Below are 17,956 nucleotides of genomic sequence, written 5' to 3' on the forward strand. Positions count from 1 at the left end.
CCCGTACATCCCATAACCTCTTCCAACATCTATCCCTGTGCTTAACACTCTTAAATGTCCCTATTGTATCAACCTTGACCACCACCCTGGCACTGTGTTCCAGGCACCCACCATTCAATCAGAATCAGATTTAATAACACTGGCATATGTCGTGAAAATCGTTGTTTTGCAACAGCAGTACATTGCAATACATAATAATAAAAAACTAAATTACAATAAGAAGCATATTTTTAAAAATTAAGTTAAGTTGTGTGCCAAGAGAGGAAAAGAAATTGAGGTAGTCTACATGGGTTCAATGTCGATTTAGAAATCTGATGGCAGTTTGGAAGAAGTTGTTGCTGAGGCGTTGAGTGTGTCTGCAGGCTCCTGTACTTCCTCCTCGATGGTAGCAATGAGAAGATGGTTGTCCTGGCTGATGAGGATCTTTAATCATGGATGCTGCCTTTTTGAGGCATTGCCTTTTGAAGATGTCCTCGATGCTGGGGAGGCTGGTGTCCATGATAGAGCTAGCTGTTCACAATTTTCTGACCCTGTGCATTTGCCTGTCCATACCAGACAATGGCACAGCCAGTTAGAAAGCTCTCCATGGTACATATATGGAAATTTGCAAGAGTCTTTGATGTCATACCATATCTCTGATGAAATATAGTCAGTGGTGTGCCATCTTTGTAATGCATCATTATGTTGGGCCCAGGTTAGATCATCAGAGATGATGAAACACAGGATTGAAATTGCTCATACTTTTCACTGCTGCTGCCTCGATGCTGGGGAGACTGCTGCCCATGATGGAGCTGGCTGAGGTCACAACTTTCTGTACCTTTTCAGATTCTCTGCTGTGGCTCCTCCATACCAGACGATGATGCAGCCAGTTCGAACACTCTCCACGGTATATCTGTAGAAATTTTTGAGAGTCTTGAGTGTCATATCAAGACTCCTCAAACTCCTGATGAAATATAGCTGCCATTTTGCCTACTTTGTAATTGCATCAATATGTTGGGCTCAGGATAGATCTTCAGAGATGTTGATATTGATGAGCTTGAAACTGCTCACCCTTTTCACTGCTGCTCCCTCGATGAGGACTGGTGTATGTTCCCTTAACTTCCACTTCCTGAAGTTCACAAACAATTCCTTGGTGCAGGGTTGTTGTTACGACACCACTCAACCAGCTGATCAGTCTCACTCCTCTACACCTCCTTGTCACCATCTGAAATTCTGCCTACAATAGCTGTGTCATTAGCAAATTTATAGCTGTTTCTAGTCACCTAATCATAAGTGTACAGAGAGGAGATTAATGGGTTAAGTTGATTATCAGCGAGGAGATGTTATTTCCGATTTGCCTTGACTGGTCTCCCAGTAGGAAGTGGAAGGTCCAGTTGCAGAGTGAGGTACAGAGACCCAGGTTTTAGACCATAAAACCATAATAAATAGGAGCAGAATTAGGCCATTTGGCCCATCGAGCCTGCTCTGTCATTCAATCATGGCTGATCCTTTTTTTTTTCTCCTCCTCAACCCCAGTTCCCAGCCTTCTCCCTGTAACCTTTGATGCCATGTCCAACCTAGAACTTATCAATCTCTGCCTTAAATACACCCAACAACCTGGCCACTACAGCTGCATGTGGCAACAAATTTCACAAATTCACCACCCTCTGGCTAAAGAAATTTCTCCACATCTCTGTTTTGAATGGACGCCACTCTATCCTGAGGCTGTGCCCTCTTGTCCTAGACTCTCCCATCATGGGAAACATCCTTTCACATCTACTCTGTCTAGGCCTTTTAACATTTGAAAGGTTTCAATGAGATCCCCCCTCATCCTTCTAAATTCCAGCGAGTACAGACCCAGAGCCATCCAACATTCCTCGTATGGTAACCCTTTCATTCCTGGAATCATCCTTGTGAACCTCCTCTGGACCCTCTCCAATGCCAGCACATCTCTTCTAAGATGAGGAGCCCAAAACTGTTCACAATACTCACGGTGAGGCCTCACCAGTGCCTTATAAAGCCTCAGCATCACATCCTTGCTCTTGTATTCTAGACCTCTTGAAATGAATGCTAACATTGCATTTGCCTTCCTCACCACCGACTCAATCTGCAAGTTAACCTTTAGGGTGTTCTGCACAGGGACTCAAAAGTCCCTCTGCATCTCAGATTTTTGGATATTCTCCCTGTTTAGAAAATAGTCCACACATTTAGTTCTACTACCAAAGTGCATGACCGTGCATTTTCCAGCATTATATTCCATTTGCCACTTTCTTATCCATTCTTCTACTCTGTCTAAGTCCTTCTGCATCCTACCTGTTTCCTCAACACTACCTGTCCCTCCACCAATCTTCTTATTCTCTGCAAACTTGGCAACAAAGCCATCTATTTCATTTACTTCTTTTTATGCTGTATATAAATAATTTAGTAACTAAATCATTTATATACAGCATAAAAAGAAGTGGTCCCAAAACCGATCCCTGTGGAACACCACTAGTCACTGGCAGCCGACCAGACAAGGATCCTTACATTCCCACTCGCTGCCTTCTTCCAATCAGCCAATGCTCTAACCATGTTAGTAACTTTCTTGTAATACCTTGGGCTGTTAACTTGGTAAGCAGCCTCATGTGCAGCACCTTGTCAAAGGCCTTCTGAAATTCCAGAATATACAACATCCACTGCATCCCCTTTACCTATCCTACTTGTAATCTCCTCAAATAATTCCAACAGGTTCATCAGGCAAAATTTTCCCTTAAGGAAACCATGTTGACTTTGTCTTGTTTCACCAAGCACTCCATCACCTCATCCTTAAATATTGACTCTAACATCTTCCCAACCCACTGAGGTCAGGCTAACTGGTCTATAATTTCCTTTCTGCTGCCTTCTTCCATTCTTAAAGAATGGAGTGACATTTGCAATTTTCCAGTTCCCTGACACAATGCCAGAGTCCAATGATCTTTGAAAGATCAATTTGGAGCTTGTTGATTAGTACTGAGGGTATGATTGTGTTGAACACCTAACTGTAATCAATAAACAGCAGTCTGACATGGATATTCCTATTGTCCAGGTGATCCAAGGCCAAGAGGAGAGCCAGAGAGATTGCATCTCCTGTAGACCTATTGTGGCTATAGGCAAATTGCAGCAGGTCCAGGTCCTTACATAGATGGGAGTTAATCCTAGTCATGACTAACTTCTCAAATCATTTGAACACAGTAGATAGTCGAAGAGGCAGCTCACCGTGCTGTTTTTGCGCGCTGGTCTATTGTCACCTTTTCGAAGCAGGAGGGAAGGTCCAACTGGAGGAGAGAGAGATTGAAGAAGTCCTTGAACACTCCCATCAGCTGGTTGGCACAGATTTTTGGTGCCCTACCAGGTATATCATCAGGGCCTGGCATCTTGTAAGGGTTCACCCTCTTGAAAGATGTTCTGTCATCTGCCTCAGAGATCACAGGTTCAGCAGATGCTGGAGGGATTTGCACAGGTATGGTGTTATTCTCCCTTTCAAAAAGCGTTGACCTCATCTGGAAGTGAACGTTCACAGCCATTCATGAAGGTGCTGATATAACGGTGGTCAGTTGTGTTGGCATCGCTGGTTCCACAGGTGACATGTTGGTGGCAGTTTTTCAGAGACACCTTTTACAGAAGGAACTACCACTGACGTTTCCTCTAAACTTTCCTCCACTTGTCTTAAATGCATAAATGCATGTCCTCTGATATTAGCCATTGTCCCCTGGGAAAAGATGCTGGCAGTCCACTCCACCTATGCCTCTCATTATCTTAAACACCTTTATCAAGTCACCTCTTATCCTTAGTTGCTCCAAAGAAAAAAGCCCTAGCTCACTCAAGATCCCATGATGGTACGGTGGGATTCAAGTGCCCGTCCTAGATCAGTGGTCCAAATGATTAGCAGCTAGTCCTGGACCATCTACTATTTCCTTATCCAACTTGTCATCAATTTATTTTCTGCTCATGCTCCAGTATTAAAACCCTCCTTCAATAATGACCTTCAGGAGAGGAATGCTGCTGTCTCTTCCCAGCCTGGTATATAAGTGACTGCAGACCAAGTTCAAGTTCAACTGTACCTGAATACAGCCAAATGAAACAGCATTACTCCAGGGCTAAAGTGCAAAACAGAGTACCAACAATTATACACAGCACTGCACACTTATCTCCTTACCAGATTATGAGTCCAGTGGCACAATAAAAGGCTCTTTGTCTTAGCTATGCTGACCACTAGGTACCAATCTCTGCATCATGATTAATGTTATCTTAGTCGTTTCCTGTTGTGGCTATAGACTTGTACAGCTTAGATTGGTATAGCTGTATGACAGCAACCCAGTAGCCCAGCTCATCCATACTGACCCAGGTGTCTTCCTGCAACAGTCTCATTTGCCTGAGTTTACCCCATATCCTATCCACACCTATCTAAATGTCTTAAGCATTGTGATTGTACCTACCTCCATCACTCTCTCTGGTAGCTCGTTTCAGAAACCCACCAACCACTGTGGAAAAACTTGCCTCTCAGATTCCATTTAATCTTTCCTCTCTGCTTTGACTGCCTGCCCTCTAATTTTAGACTGCCCTAACCTGGGTATAACACTGTGATTATCCATCTTATTTGTGCTCCATTCATGACTTGGCTTCGCGAACGAAGAATTAGGAAGGGGGCTGCCCATGTCTGCTGCAGGCACGCTGGTGGCTGACGAGGCCAGATGTAGGCGTGTCCTTCGGACTGTGCAATGTTTTAGGTGGAGTGCAGTATGCACAGTACTGACCCCACCCTTTATACCCGGGGTTCATCTGCCATAGTTTTGCAAGCTAGGACAGTGACAGCGAGGTCCTCGGGTCGTAGGGGTTACATCTACGTATGCATTTGTGCTATGTTGTTGATAATTAATTACTAAGGCCACTAGTACGGTAGACATGTAGCCCTATACTGTAGGAAGGACCTCATAATGGTACGGACACAGGAAAAAGAAGGTTATGTTCTTTCCAAGCCTATATTAAAAGAAAATGGGATGCTCTCACATTTCTTCTCTTTTTGACTGGCAACACATCTGCTCCAGCCCATGGCCCTAGATTACTGGAAATGGAGAGATTTCAGAGCATTCCATTCAGATCCCCAGGAGAAATGTCTGCACTTCATTGGGGAAAGGGGTTAAATAAGTGGTGATCAGTGATGAGTGATTAGTTTTAGAAGTAGGTTGACTGCAAAAGGTGGCAATGTAATTCAGTTGCCCCAGTTTGCAAGGACAATATTGGAGTTGCTTGAAGCAATCTAACTCAGCAAATTTCTTGTAAATTGAGACTATTGCCAGCAACATTGCTCAGAAGCATCAGAATGGTAGATTTAATCTGGAACGCAAGATACCATGAATTCAAAATTTTTAGCCTGAGAAGTAAGCATAGATGCATTTATTTTTTGTCTCTGAATGGGACATGAGATTCCCCTGAGAGCCAGCATCGACTCAGTGGGCTTAATGACCTTATTTATCACAAAGAATTACGTGTCATTTTGCTTACTGTCTCAAACCCATCAGGAGCCTGTCTTTCCTAATGTCTTAGCTAGACACCTGCCTTAATTGGTGCTGACAAGCTGTCTGGGCCAACACACACAAAACACTGGAGGAAGTCAGCAGGTCAGGCAGCATCTATGGAGATGAATAAATAGTCGTTTATGTTTATTTATTTCCATAGATACTGCCTGACCTGCTAAGTTCCTCCAGCATTTTGTATGTGTTGCCATGTTGTACGTTTTGCATTGGATTTCCAGTATCTGCAAATTTTCTCATGTTTGTTGACAAGCTGTCTAACCAATTGGTTTTCTGACCACAGTTACACATATGTAGACTCTCAACAAAGTTTGAAGAGAGGAGGAAGGTGTGGCAGTAGGGTTTAAGCAGAAATGATAGTTGTTTTTCCTTGCCTTTGAAAAGAGTGAGCCAGAAGTGTGACCAGTGTCATAACATTATTCATCTAGTAACTATCAATTATTGTTCTTGATTCTTCCTGTCGCCCATAGAAAATTAAAACCCCAAGTAATCAACGGAGAACTGTGCAGAAAAGCAAGAGAGAAAGGAGTGGGAGTAAAACACTGTTCTGCCATTCACTATTAAAAATTGGTTTTATACATCAAATACTTTCACGCCATGAATCACCATCCCTTGATTCCTTCAGTTCCTCAGGACTTCCCTGCCTCATCAGTTGATCTGGAGAATTCCAAAGGCTAGAAGCCTTTATGTGAAGCCGCCTATACTCCTGGTCCCAAATTGCTTGCCCTTTCCAGAGAAAGCAGCCTCTCCACATCTCCCCTACACAAACTTAGTTGCAGGTGACTTATTCTTATTGTCTTCTTGCTCCACAGCCCATGGAAAGCAGCAGTGTCTCATCAAGCTGGACTTCAGACCCAGGACATAGGGGCAGCTTGAGTTTCCAGACTCACTCAGATGATGTGACTGAACATGAGCGGTAGGTGTCTTGCATGGGAGGGAGATTCTCATATATCGGAGAACGTGACTTAGCAGATGTAACCAATCACATGTATTGCGTGTCTCTTGAGTGCAGCAGCATTATCTCTCTGTTTAATTTTCTTTCGAAAATATTACCGTAAAGTATATGATGGCTTCCAAATGCAGTAAAACCACTCCTAGTGATAGCAGCAGCAAGAGGCAAAGGAAGAGTATTGATTTGGAAGTGAAACAAAAGGTTATTAAACAAAATGAAGGTAGAAAACCAGTGAATGCTATTGCTCAGGAATCAGGTACAGGTACACTACAGTAATCCGTATAGGTTTGCTAAGTATATAATATGGTGTTTGCACAACATCCAAATCACATAACGTCCGATTTCACAGAACGTATAGTGGACATTAAGCGACACATACCTGTAATGGCAGTGTTAATCAGAACATCAACAATGTGAAGTTCAGGAAGAAATGGTCCAGCAGGTCACAGCTGCTTTCTCATCAGATTAAATCGCAGACAATCCATTTCTCTGTTCCATTCTGCTGCCTTTGTTCCATATTTGTTAGGAACAGAAACCTTTCCATCTGTCTTACAAGCTCCAAAGTGGTGAATCTGCAGCCTTTCAGAAGGGAGAGCAATCTGGACATCTACTTTGTATGGATTTAGATCGGATGTATGGCATAGAGTAGAAAGAGGCCATTCTGACAAACTAGTTTATACTGGTATATACACTTAGTGGCCACTTTATTAGGTACCTCCTGTGTCTAATAAAGGTGTACTGAGTGCATGTCTTCTACTGCTATAGACCATCCACTTCAAGGTTTGACATGTTGTGCATTCAGAGATGTTGTTCTGCACACCACTGTTGTATTGTGTGGCTATTTGAGTTACTGTTGCCATCCTGTCAGCTTGAACCAGTTTGGCCATTCTCCTCTCTCATTACTAGGAATTTTCACCCACAGAATTGCCACGCACTGGATGGTTTTTGTTTTTCGCACCATTCTCTGTAAACTCTAAAGACTGTTGTGCATGAAAATCCCAGGGTATCAACAGTTACTGAGATACTCATATCACCCCGTCTGTCAGCAACAATCAGCACCACCCTGGACATGCCCTCTTCTCATTGTTATCATCAGGTAGGAGGTACAGACGCCTGAAGGCACACAGTCAGTGATTCACTACTAATAGTGCTTTCCCCTTACATTCCTTCTTCACCTTTCCTGCCTATCCCTTCCCTGCCTATCCCCTCCCCCACCCCTTGATCTTTCCTCTGATTGGTTTTTCACCTGGCACCTACCAGCCTTTCCTTCCAACCCTCCCCCCACCTTCTTTATAGGGCCCCTGCCCTCTCCGTCTTCAGTCCTGACGAAGGGTCTCGGCCCGAAATGTTGACTGCTCGTTTGATGCTGCCCGACCTGCTGAGTTCCTCCAGGGTGTTGTGCATGTTGCTTTGACCCCAGCATCTGCAGAGTATTTTGTATCAGTGATTCAGGAATAGCTTCTTCCCTTCTGCCATCTGATTACTGAATGGACACTGAACCCATGAACACTACCTCTATTTAATTTAATTATTTATATGTATTATATATATTTGCTGTAATTCAAGTTTTTTTTCTACATTATCATGTTTTGCATTGTACTGCATTTAGGAATGGTGACCTAAATCCAGGTGTAACCTTTGGAAGACCAATGTGGAAGAAAGGCAAATTTAAATTAAACTGTATTCACAGAGGGGCAAGTGCTTGATAGCTGTGGCAATACTTGCACAATACAGCTTTCTATAAGGCACGATTGTGTAGTATTAGTGGTACCAACTCATCAGTCAGATATGCTGTATGCCTCTTATGCACATATTGATAAAGGGAATTATGACAAACCCATAAATTTCCAGATAACCCTCTAACTTAAGTCTCTGAGGCCAAGGTCTAGGCATCCTTCGAGAGGATGAATTCACGAAAGGCATCTGAGGCAATGGTATACCTGGCTGAGAACTAAAGATCTGTGAAGAACAATTTTCTGGAGTATTTGTCAATATTTTCACCCTTCTGCTTCTCTAGTCTAAGGTGTCCACCTGCTTCAAAAATGAAGCACTTAAATCAACTTCAGTGAAGTTCTTCAAGTGGTTGGTTATGGCAGAAATAAATTCTTGCCTCAGAGATGACCTGCATCGGTTCCAATTTGCCTACCATGACAAAGGGTCAACAGCAGATGCAATTCCTCTGGCTCTTAACTCTGCTCTGGACCATCTGAACAACAGGAACTCATACATCATCAACTACAGCTCACTGTACAACACAATCACCCCATTCAAATGCATCATCAAGCTTCAAGTGATAATAGTGGGATAGTTTAAGATGCTGTTAGATGGACACTTGAATATGAAGGGAGTGGGGGGATGTGGATAATATACAGGAGGAGGATATTTAGTACAAATTGGCATCAAGATTGGCACAGCTTTGTGGGCCATATGGTCTGTCTAGTGCAGTACTGTTTTAGGTACTATGTCCGCTGAGCCTTCAAGAACTTGAACTTTCAAGACCTTGACACCAGCTCAGAATTGCCCAAATTGTTCTTCACTGCCATTGAGATATCTATGAGAACCCTGGTATTATAGCCATTTTATTATCTGTCCAGTACAATAAAATAATTTCTACCAACTTTATGTAAAAGATAGTGCTATATTTTTTAAAAAATTGCCATCCAATGTTAATCTTCTGTTGTTGGCTTCATGGCATCAACTTGTATAGCACCAGTCACTGAAGATACTCAAGACTGAGAACACTAGGAATTTTGACCACTTACAGAATGGAAAGGAACGGGGATTGGGCAAAAAAGTAGAGGATCGGCCATAATTATATTGAATCACAGAGTAGGAATGAAGGGCCATGTGGCCTTCCCCTGCCTTTATTCAGTGATCTTAAATGGTATCTTCTTTTGCTTTTCAGAAAGGAGAGTGCTTTCTGTGATGGGGATTCATATGACCACATTAAGTTGACTTTGGTGAGTAATGATTGTGTAATTTCTATAAATAAGATTACTAGAAGTCACCACAAACTCTGTCACTAAGATTCTGCTCCATGGAAGCATTAGGAACAAATATCAAATGTCCTGACAGACCACAAACCATGTTTCCATTCTCGCAAATGTTACTGACCACACAGATATTTGCCGTAATTTTTGTTTTATTTTGGATTTCTAGTAGTATTTTTCATTGGCATGAAAGCGTAGGAGTTGAACTAAAAAATTGTAATTTGCTGGTTAAGTCTATCTCAGGATTTTTTGGCTAATTTGGAACGCTACACTGAAGAAAAGGCAGGAAAGCATTGGCCAGGATTCAGAGTGTTACCAGACTGAGTTATAGAGGTGTAGAAAAGTACAATGCAGAAACAAGTCCTTTGGCCCATCTGGTCCATGCCGAATCCATTTAAACTACCTATTCTCATCAACTTGTACCAGGACCACAGCCCTCCAATTCCCTACTATCCATGTACCTATCCAAACTTCTCTTAAACATTGAAATCTAGCTCGCATGTACCACTTGCGCTGGCAGCTCATTCCACATTTTCACGACCCTCATGAGTGAAGAAGTTTCCCTTCATGTTCCTCTTAAACTTCTCATCTTTCATCCTTAACCCATAACCTCTAGTTGTAGTCCCACCCAACCTCAGTGGAAAAAGCCGGTTTGCATTTATCCTATCTATACCCTTCATAATTTTGTATACCTCTATCAAATTTCCTCTCAATCTTCTACTCTCTAAAGAACTTACCTTTCCATATGACATAAAATATTAATATGAGTGGGTTACCAATGATGGGTAACGTGCAGTTGTTTTCTTTGGAAGATAAAGTCCTCCATATTGGGAGTCTTCTAAAAACAGTACTGTGGGCTTCAAGCTATGAAAGGAATGGTTCTTTTATGAGCTCGTTGTTATGATCTGTTTGAAAGGATATTCAGAAGGGAATTAGTTTTGAATTTAGAAACTGCAAAGACATGAGGAAAGAATAGGGGATTGGTGCCAATTAGATAACTGTCAAAAGGGTAGCGTACATACTGTGACTGGATATCTTCAGCCTGTAATCTACACTACTTTGGCATTTGAGCATAGATTGCCATCTGAAGCAGACCAGAAGGTAGTTTACTCATGGAGTGAGTCTTTAATTGAATCCAAACTAGAAGGAGCACCTCCTCTGGATATCCCCAGTCAGAGAATGTAGACTCTGGGATATCAACCTCAATTGATTTGCAATTTAATTCCACTTTTATTTCAATAAGCCTGGGCTAATGTTATAAGGGCTGTTTGAGAAAGGGAGAATTGAATTGCACAACAGCTTTCATAATCTCATATGTCGAGATCACTAAACTACTGATGAAATAAGCTCTGTATAATACCCCTCCAGAAGAAAGTGGAAAAGCCCATTACGCGATTTAAAGAAGTGTCTAACTGGTACCCCAGCCAAGACTTATTTTGTAATCAGTGATTCAGTGGTTCCATTTAATATCAGATAATGTATACAGTGTATACCCTGAAGTTCCTGCTCTTCACAGACATCCACAAAAGCAGAAGAGAACCCCAAAGAGTGACAGTAAAATGTTAGAACCCCAAATCTCCTCTCCCCCATGCACAAACAGCAGCAAAACATCAACACTCCCCCCTCCCCCCCCACCAGCACCCACCACCCACCAAGTAAGTAATAGCAAAGCCCCCAAAAGAGACCATGATCTGCAGTCCAACAAAGGTTGTTCAGTCAACAATTCGACGTGGGTGGGTGTAGCCACAAGGCAGCGGAGGTTTGAGAACAGACTTTTCCTCCTCCTAGATGATCTGCCAACCAGTTGACGAGCCCCATCTGCCTGAAGCGACTGGTTTTAAGGCGCCAGTAACCAGCCTTTGCCCCTTCTCCTGTCAGTAGAAATGGTTCCTACAGTGGATCCTACACTAATCCTTTTTATTCTCGTACATCCTCATCTACTCTTCCCAGGTTCTTCCCTGCACACTAGGGACAATTTACAACAGCCAATTAACCTGCTGACAATTGTAGGACCTCAAGTAACAAACAGTCTGCTGGAGGAACTCAGCAGGTTGAACAGCATCTCTGTGGGAGAAAAGGAAATGAAGCTACTTTGGGTCAAAACCCAGCACCAGGACCCTACTGATGCAGGGATCTTGCTGAATCTAAAGTGACTACTACATTTCTGACATTAAATTGGTAAATTTAATCCCCTGAGAGCCAGCATCGACTCAGTGGGCTTAATGACCTTATTTATCACAAAGAATTACGTGTCATTTTGCTTACTGTCTCAAACCCATCAGGAGCCTGTCTTTCCTAATGTCTTAGCTAGACACCTGCCTTAATTGGTGCTGACAAGCTGTCTGGGCCAACACACACAAAATGCTGGAGGAACTTAACAGGTCAGGCAGCATCTATGGAAATGAATAAACATAAACGACTATTTATTCATATGTAGTCTCTCAACAAAGTTTGAAGAGGGGAGGAAGGTGTGGCAGTAGGGTTTAAGCAGAAGTGATAGTTGTTTTTCCTTGCCTTTGCAAAGAGTGAGCCAGAAGTGCGACCAGTGTCATAACATTATTCATCTAGTAACTATCAATTATTGTTCTTGATTCTTCCTGTCGCTCATAGAAAATTAAAACCCCAAGTAATCAACGGAGAACTGTGCAGAAAAGCAAGAGAGAAAGGAGTGGGAGTAAAACACTGTTCTGCCATTCACTATTAAAAATTGGTTTTATACATCAAATACTTTCACGCCATGAATCACCATCCCTTGATTCCTTCAGTTCCTCAGGACCTCCCTGCCTCATCAATTGATGTGGAGAATTCCAAAGGCTAGAAGCCTTTATGTGAAGCCGCCTATACTCCTGGTCCCAAATTGCTTGCCCTTTAGTGGTTCCAGAGAAGCAGCCTCTCCACATCTTCCCCTACACAAACTTAGTTGCAGGTGACTTATTCTTATTGTCTTCTTGCTCCACAGCCCATGGAAAGCAGCAGTGTCTCATCAAGCTGGACTTCAGACCCAGGACATAGGGGCAGCTTAAATTTTTTTTCTGTAAAAAGCCTTTGGAAGAATTGTCTTAAACTCAGTGATGAATAAGTATGAGCAAGAGCTGCCATTGATAAAGGGATGTAGTTTTAACTAGGGCTAGTCTCAATATCACCAAGACCAAGGAGATGGTGGTGGACTTTAGGAGATCTAGGCCTCATATGGAGCCAGTGATCATTAATGGAGAATGTGTGGAGCAGGTTAAGACCTACAAGTATCTGGGAGTACAGTTAGACGAGAAGCTAGACTGGACTGCCAACACAGATGCCTTGTGCAGGAAGGCACAGAGTCGACTGTACTTCCTTAGAAGGTTGGCGTCATTCAATGTCTGTAGTGAGATGCTGAAGATGTTCTATAGGTCAGTTGTGGAGAGCGCCCTCTTCTTTGTGGGTGGTGGCGTGTTGGGGAGGAAGCATTAAGAAGAGGGACGCCTCACGTCTTAATAAGCTGGTAAGGAAGGCGGGCTCTGTCGTGGGCAAAGTACTGGAGAGTTTAACATCGGTAGCTGAGCGAAGGGCGCTGAGTAGGCTACGGTCAATTATGGAAAACTCTGAACATCCTCTACATAGCACCATCCAGAGACAGAGAAGCAGTTTCAGCGACAGGTTACTATCGATGCAATGCTCCTCAGACAGGATGAAGAGGTCAATACTCCCCAATGCCATTAGGCTTTACAATTCAACCGCCAGGACTTAAGAACTTTTTAAAAGCTATTATTAATGCTTTTTGAGATAGTGATTTAGATGCATATCATATTTTTTACTGAGTTAAGTATTGTATGTTATTAGTTTTGCTACAACAAGTGTATGGGACATTGGAAAAAAAGTTGAATTTCCCCATGGGGATGAATAAAGTATCTATCTATCTATCTATCTATCTAGTCGATCAGTAGTCGATTTTACACCCAGAATAAATTTATATTGTGCTGAAATCTGCAGCATTTAAATTGGATAAACAACCCCCTATCTGCAGTACTCCCAGTGACCAGTTTCAATTATTAAATGCACTTCTAGGTAGGATGTCAATTGTTAATGAACTGGCTAGTTTAAGAGATAATTAACACAAAAGGTTCTGCAGATGTTGGAAAGAAATGGGGGTGGTGGGGAATATGGAGAGACACCTTTCCTTTCCAGTCCTGAAGGGTCTTAGCCTGAAATGTCAACTGTTCATTCATTTCCATAGATGCTGCCTCTGCTGCTGAATTCCTCCAGCATTTTGTGTGTGTGTTGCTAAGAGACAATTAAATTGCCTCCTGCAAGTACATTTTCAGGTACAAATTAGTGTGCAGATGTTGCCACATATCCACATCCTCAAACCCAGTAGGGATGGAATTTATTGCCAGGAGCTTTAAGTTTTGCTGAGAGCCTTTCAGGGTCAGATTTTTTTTCATTCTTGAAAGAAGTGCAGGAAGAAAGCAAAATACTGCAGATGCTACATTACAAAAAGAAAAGTAAGCTTTGGGTGTCTGTGGTGAGCCTTTGAGCTTCTCCAGAGAGATTGCCTGGATCAACATTTACAGTGTTCAGATTGCTGAACAGCCCATGAACACTAGACAATGTAGATTTACTCTGCTGCTGCCTCTGGGAGCTTGCTATGCACAGTTGGCTGCTGTGTATTCTGCACTGCATCGGTAATTATCATTCAAATGTATTTAAGTGAGTCACCAGTGTTTCGAATGGCACCATATGAATTTTCTTTCTCTACTCAGCAGTAGACAAATTAGCATGGTGGCATTGTTACATCCTTATCCATATCACTTGTTTCTTGACTGAGGATTTGGAAATTAGCAACTGCAGACATTGAATTATTTAGGCTGTACCATTCGTTGCCCTGTGCTCTGCAACAGAATAAGTGGAACAACACAGTAATGAATTATATGATTGAATTATGACATTAGGAGTGGAAAAAAAAGGGCTGAAGCCAGAATGAAATTATGGGGGAGAGGGAGAACAACCTATTAAGTGATAGGTTGCGGGGAGGGTTGTGGTTTATGTAGTGAAGATTATGCCGGATTATTGGCCATGGCTGCTTGTAAGTGTCACCATGTTTCCAGCGCCAACATAACATGTCCAAAGCTCACTCACTCTAACTGTACATCTTTTCTAACTGTACATCTTTTATAAGGTGACAGGAAACCCACAGGGTCACTGGAAAAACATACAAACTCCTTACAGGCAGCTGGCGGGCAACCAACCACAATCGGTGATAGCTGGTTCTGTAGAGCAATGCGCTAACCGTTTCTCTACCATGGCGCCCCGCCAGCTCATGCTCCTGCCATCCTTTTATTCTGGCTTCTGCCCTCTTTCTTTTCACTCTTGATGAAGGGTCGTAGCTTGAAACACTGACTGTCCATTCCCCTCCCACAGATGCTGGCTGACCTGCTGAGTTCCTTCAGCAGTTTGTGTATGTTGCTCCAAATTTCCAGCATCTGTTGTTTCTTTTCTGTCTTCAGTCTGTTGTCATAACTGGATTTCGGTTGGCAACATAAATTCAGTTAGCTGACCACGAATTTTGCAACAGCACTTTACACAGCTGCACCTCCCCACATTTACTGTGTAGGTTCCTTCAGCTTTGCTCTGAAAGTCAAGTGCAGATGCAGTACGTTGCAGATCTGTGTGCTTTTGCCTGATTACACTTCCATACCTAAGTTAGGTTGGAACAATGTAGAGGAGGTCTGTCGGCTCATTGGACTGTAGTTTCTTTTTACAACAATCCAGTTGACCTCATTCATTGGAGACCTGAGATGGCAGATGCTGCAATCTGGAACAACATTTAAAGCGCTGGAGAAACTCAGCAGGTCAGGCAGGATCGAATGGAGAAGAAATAGACAGCCAATGTTTCAGGTTGAGAACACTGGCCATGGCTGCTTGGATCTCCCTGTAGTCTGCTCTTGTAATTCTTCCCATTCCCATACCAACATGTCATCCTTGGTCTCCACTACTGCCAAGTCAAGGCTAAATGCAAATTAGAGGAACAGCACTTTAGCGGCTAATTCTAACCAAACCAAAACTAAAACATCTGCTGTTGCTGGTGTCTTGATGGATTTGTTATACTTGCAGGATACACCCTCACTCCAATAATGATTCTTCCAAAATCGAAGCTATGTATTTGATCCTTTATCAAACATACAATCTTGAAGCAATGAAATTTAAGCATACCCAAGTGTAAGCTAAGCACAGTTGAGCGTTATTAAATGGCCGGCAAAAGATATGACATCTGCCGGTCTCTAGTTACAAACTGCAATAAGCAGAGCATGAAGACGTAACTTATTCCCTTTGCTTTTGCCACACCCCTACTCGCGTGACTAGTTACCATAATAAACACACGACACAAAAAACAATGCAGATAGAGGACAGATGCATGGCTGCTAGAAACACCTCATACTCTGCCTGAGCAGTCTCCAACCTGGCAGCATGAATGTTGCATTCTCAAATTTCCATTAAATGTTCTCTATTCCCTTTGTCCCCTCTTTTGTTTTCTCTCCCCTCCTGATTCACATGGCCCCCATCAGCCTATTTACTTCCCTTTCCCAACTCTCCCTATCTGCCATCACCCACACTTTCCTTGCCCTCCCCATCTCCCTCCCTTTTATTCCATGCTCCATTTTCCTCTCAGATCAGATCCCTGCACCTAGACATTTGCCTCTTCACTTGGATTCCACCTATTGTCCTCCAGCTGTTGCTCAATCCCATCCCTCCACCTCTTTATGCTGGCTATCTCCCCTCTTTCTTTCAGTCCAGACAAAGGGTCTCAATCCAAAACATATCTCTTCCACAGTGCTGCCTGATTTGCTGAGTTCCTCCAGCACTTTGTGTGTTGGGCCCATTACTTAGCTGTTTACACATAACACTGCAATAATTTTAACATTCATCATCTTTTTTTCAAAGCCACTATTGAATTAGTTTCTGTCCTTCTGGGTATGCATTCCAGATCGCAACTCCTGTCCTAGTGGTAAAAATTTTGGTTATATACAACCCCTTCCTCTCATATGAACAACTATTTCTTTATTTACAATAAAGAATACCACAATTTCCAATGCTTTACTTTTTACGAATACTTCTATCAAATCCCCTCTCAATCTTCTCTGCTCTGGAAGCAACTCCAACGTTTCCAGTCTCTCAACATAACTGAAGCCCCTCTGGGACAGTGGCCTGGGTATGATCCTGACCTCCGTTGCTGTATCTGTGGAGTTTGCAAGTTCTCCCTCTGACTGTGAGGGTTTCCGCTGAGTGCTGCAGTTTCGTGTCACATCCCAAAGATGTGCTGGGAGTTCAATTAGTCACCATAAATTGCCCCTCTTATATAGGCAGTGAGCAAATAACTTGAGGGCCTGTGTAGAAATGGATTGCTGGGAATAAAGAGGGGGAATGAACAGATGGGATTCTTTGCGAGCTGGCATGGGCTAGAGAGCTGAAGGCCTCCTATTCTGTAAAGAAATATAAAATATGAAATGCAGAGCTTCTGCAATGAGGAATTTTTGCACCACCTCTTGGTAATTCTCTTTCAGAATGGGAGACAGTGGCCAGCCGTAGTCCACGTGTACTTTATACAGGTTTAACATAACTCCTTTGCTTTTATACTTTACGCTTCTGGTGTAAGGACAGGATACTGTTTTTCAAACAATGCTACCGTTTTCAAAGAAAAAATGTCCATCTGTACGTCAAGATCTCTTTGCTTCTCTTTATATTGTTCTTGCTACATGTGGTGGGTTCAAATCCTACCCCAGACGGTTGCTGCACTGCTTACAGTGGTACCTTTCAGATGCAGCATTGAACTAATGCCTTGTTTACAGTCTCAGATGAATGTAAAGGAGCCAAGAACAGAAAATGCCGGAAACATTCGCCAAATCAGGCAAAACGTTTTGTCCTTGACCTCTGCTACTCCTTCCGCAGTTACTGTCGGAGTTGCTGGGTGATTCTGACGTTTTTGTGTTAGGCTTCCAGCATCTGTAGTTATGACTAGTTATTGAAAGAATGAAAATTGAAAGAACAGATTATTATTTAAATGGTAAAAAAAATTGCAGCATGCTACTGTGCAGAGGGACTTGGGAGTGCTTGTGCATGAATCACAAAAGGTTGGTTTGCAGGTGAAGCAGGCTATCAAGAAGGCAAATGGAATGTTGGCCTTCATTGCTAGAGAGATTGAATTTAAGAGCAGGAAGGTTATGCTGCAACTGTACAGGGTACTGGTGGAGTATTGTGTTCAGTTCTGGCCTCCTTACTTGAGGAAGAATATACTGGTGATACTGAGGAGGTTCAACAGGTTGATTCCAGAGACGAGGGGGTTAAACCATGAGGAGAAATTGAGTTGCCTGCGACTGTACTCGCTGGAATTCAGAAGTATGCGAGGAGATCTTATAGAAACATGTAAAATTATGAAAAGGATAGATGGGATAGAGGCAGGAAAGTTGCTTCCACTGGTAGGTGAGACTAGAACTAGGGGACATAGCCTCAAGATT

At 42.7% G+C, this 17,956-nt stretch overlaps 1 protein-coding gene across 5 annotated transcripts in view; it reads left to right on the forward strand.

Moving 5' to 3' along the window:
• The window catches only part of fam13a (family with sequence similarity 13 member A), a 277,630-nt gene that overhangs the window by 226,770 nt on the left and 32,904 nt on the right, over positions 1–17,956 (forward strand). For all 5 annotated transcript variants that reach the window (XM_073042473.1, XM_073042470.1, XM_073042472.1 and 2 more), the window contains 2 exons: positions 6,341–6,444; positions 9,386–9,440. In XM_073042473.1, coding sequence (XP_072898574.1) covers positions 6,341–6,444; positions 9,386–9,440 — 159 coding nt within the window. The remainder of the gene's footprint in view (positions 1–6,340; positions 6,445–9,385; positions 9,441–17,956) is intronic.

The sequence above is a fragment of the Hemitrygon akajei genome, chromosome 4 (genome assembly GCF_048418815.1).
Source record: "Hemitrygon akajei chromosome 4, sHemAka1.3, whole genome shotgun sequence".
Classification (NCBI taxonomy): Eukaryota; Metazoa; Chordata; class Chondrichthyes; order Myliobatiformes; family Dasyatidae; genus Hemitrygon; species Hemitrygon akajei.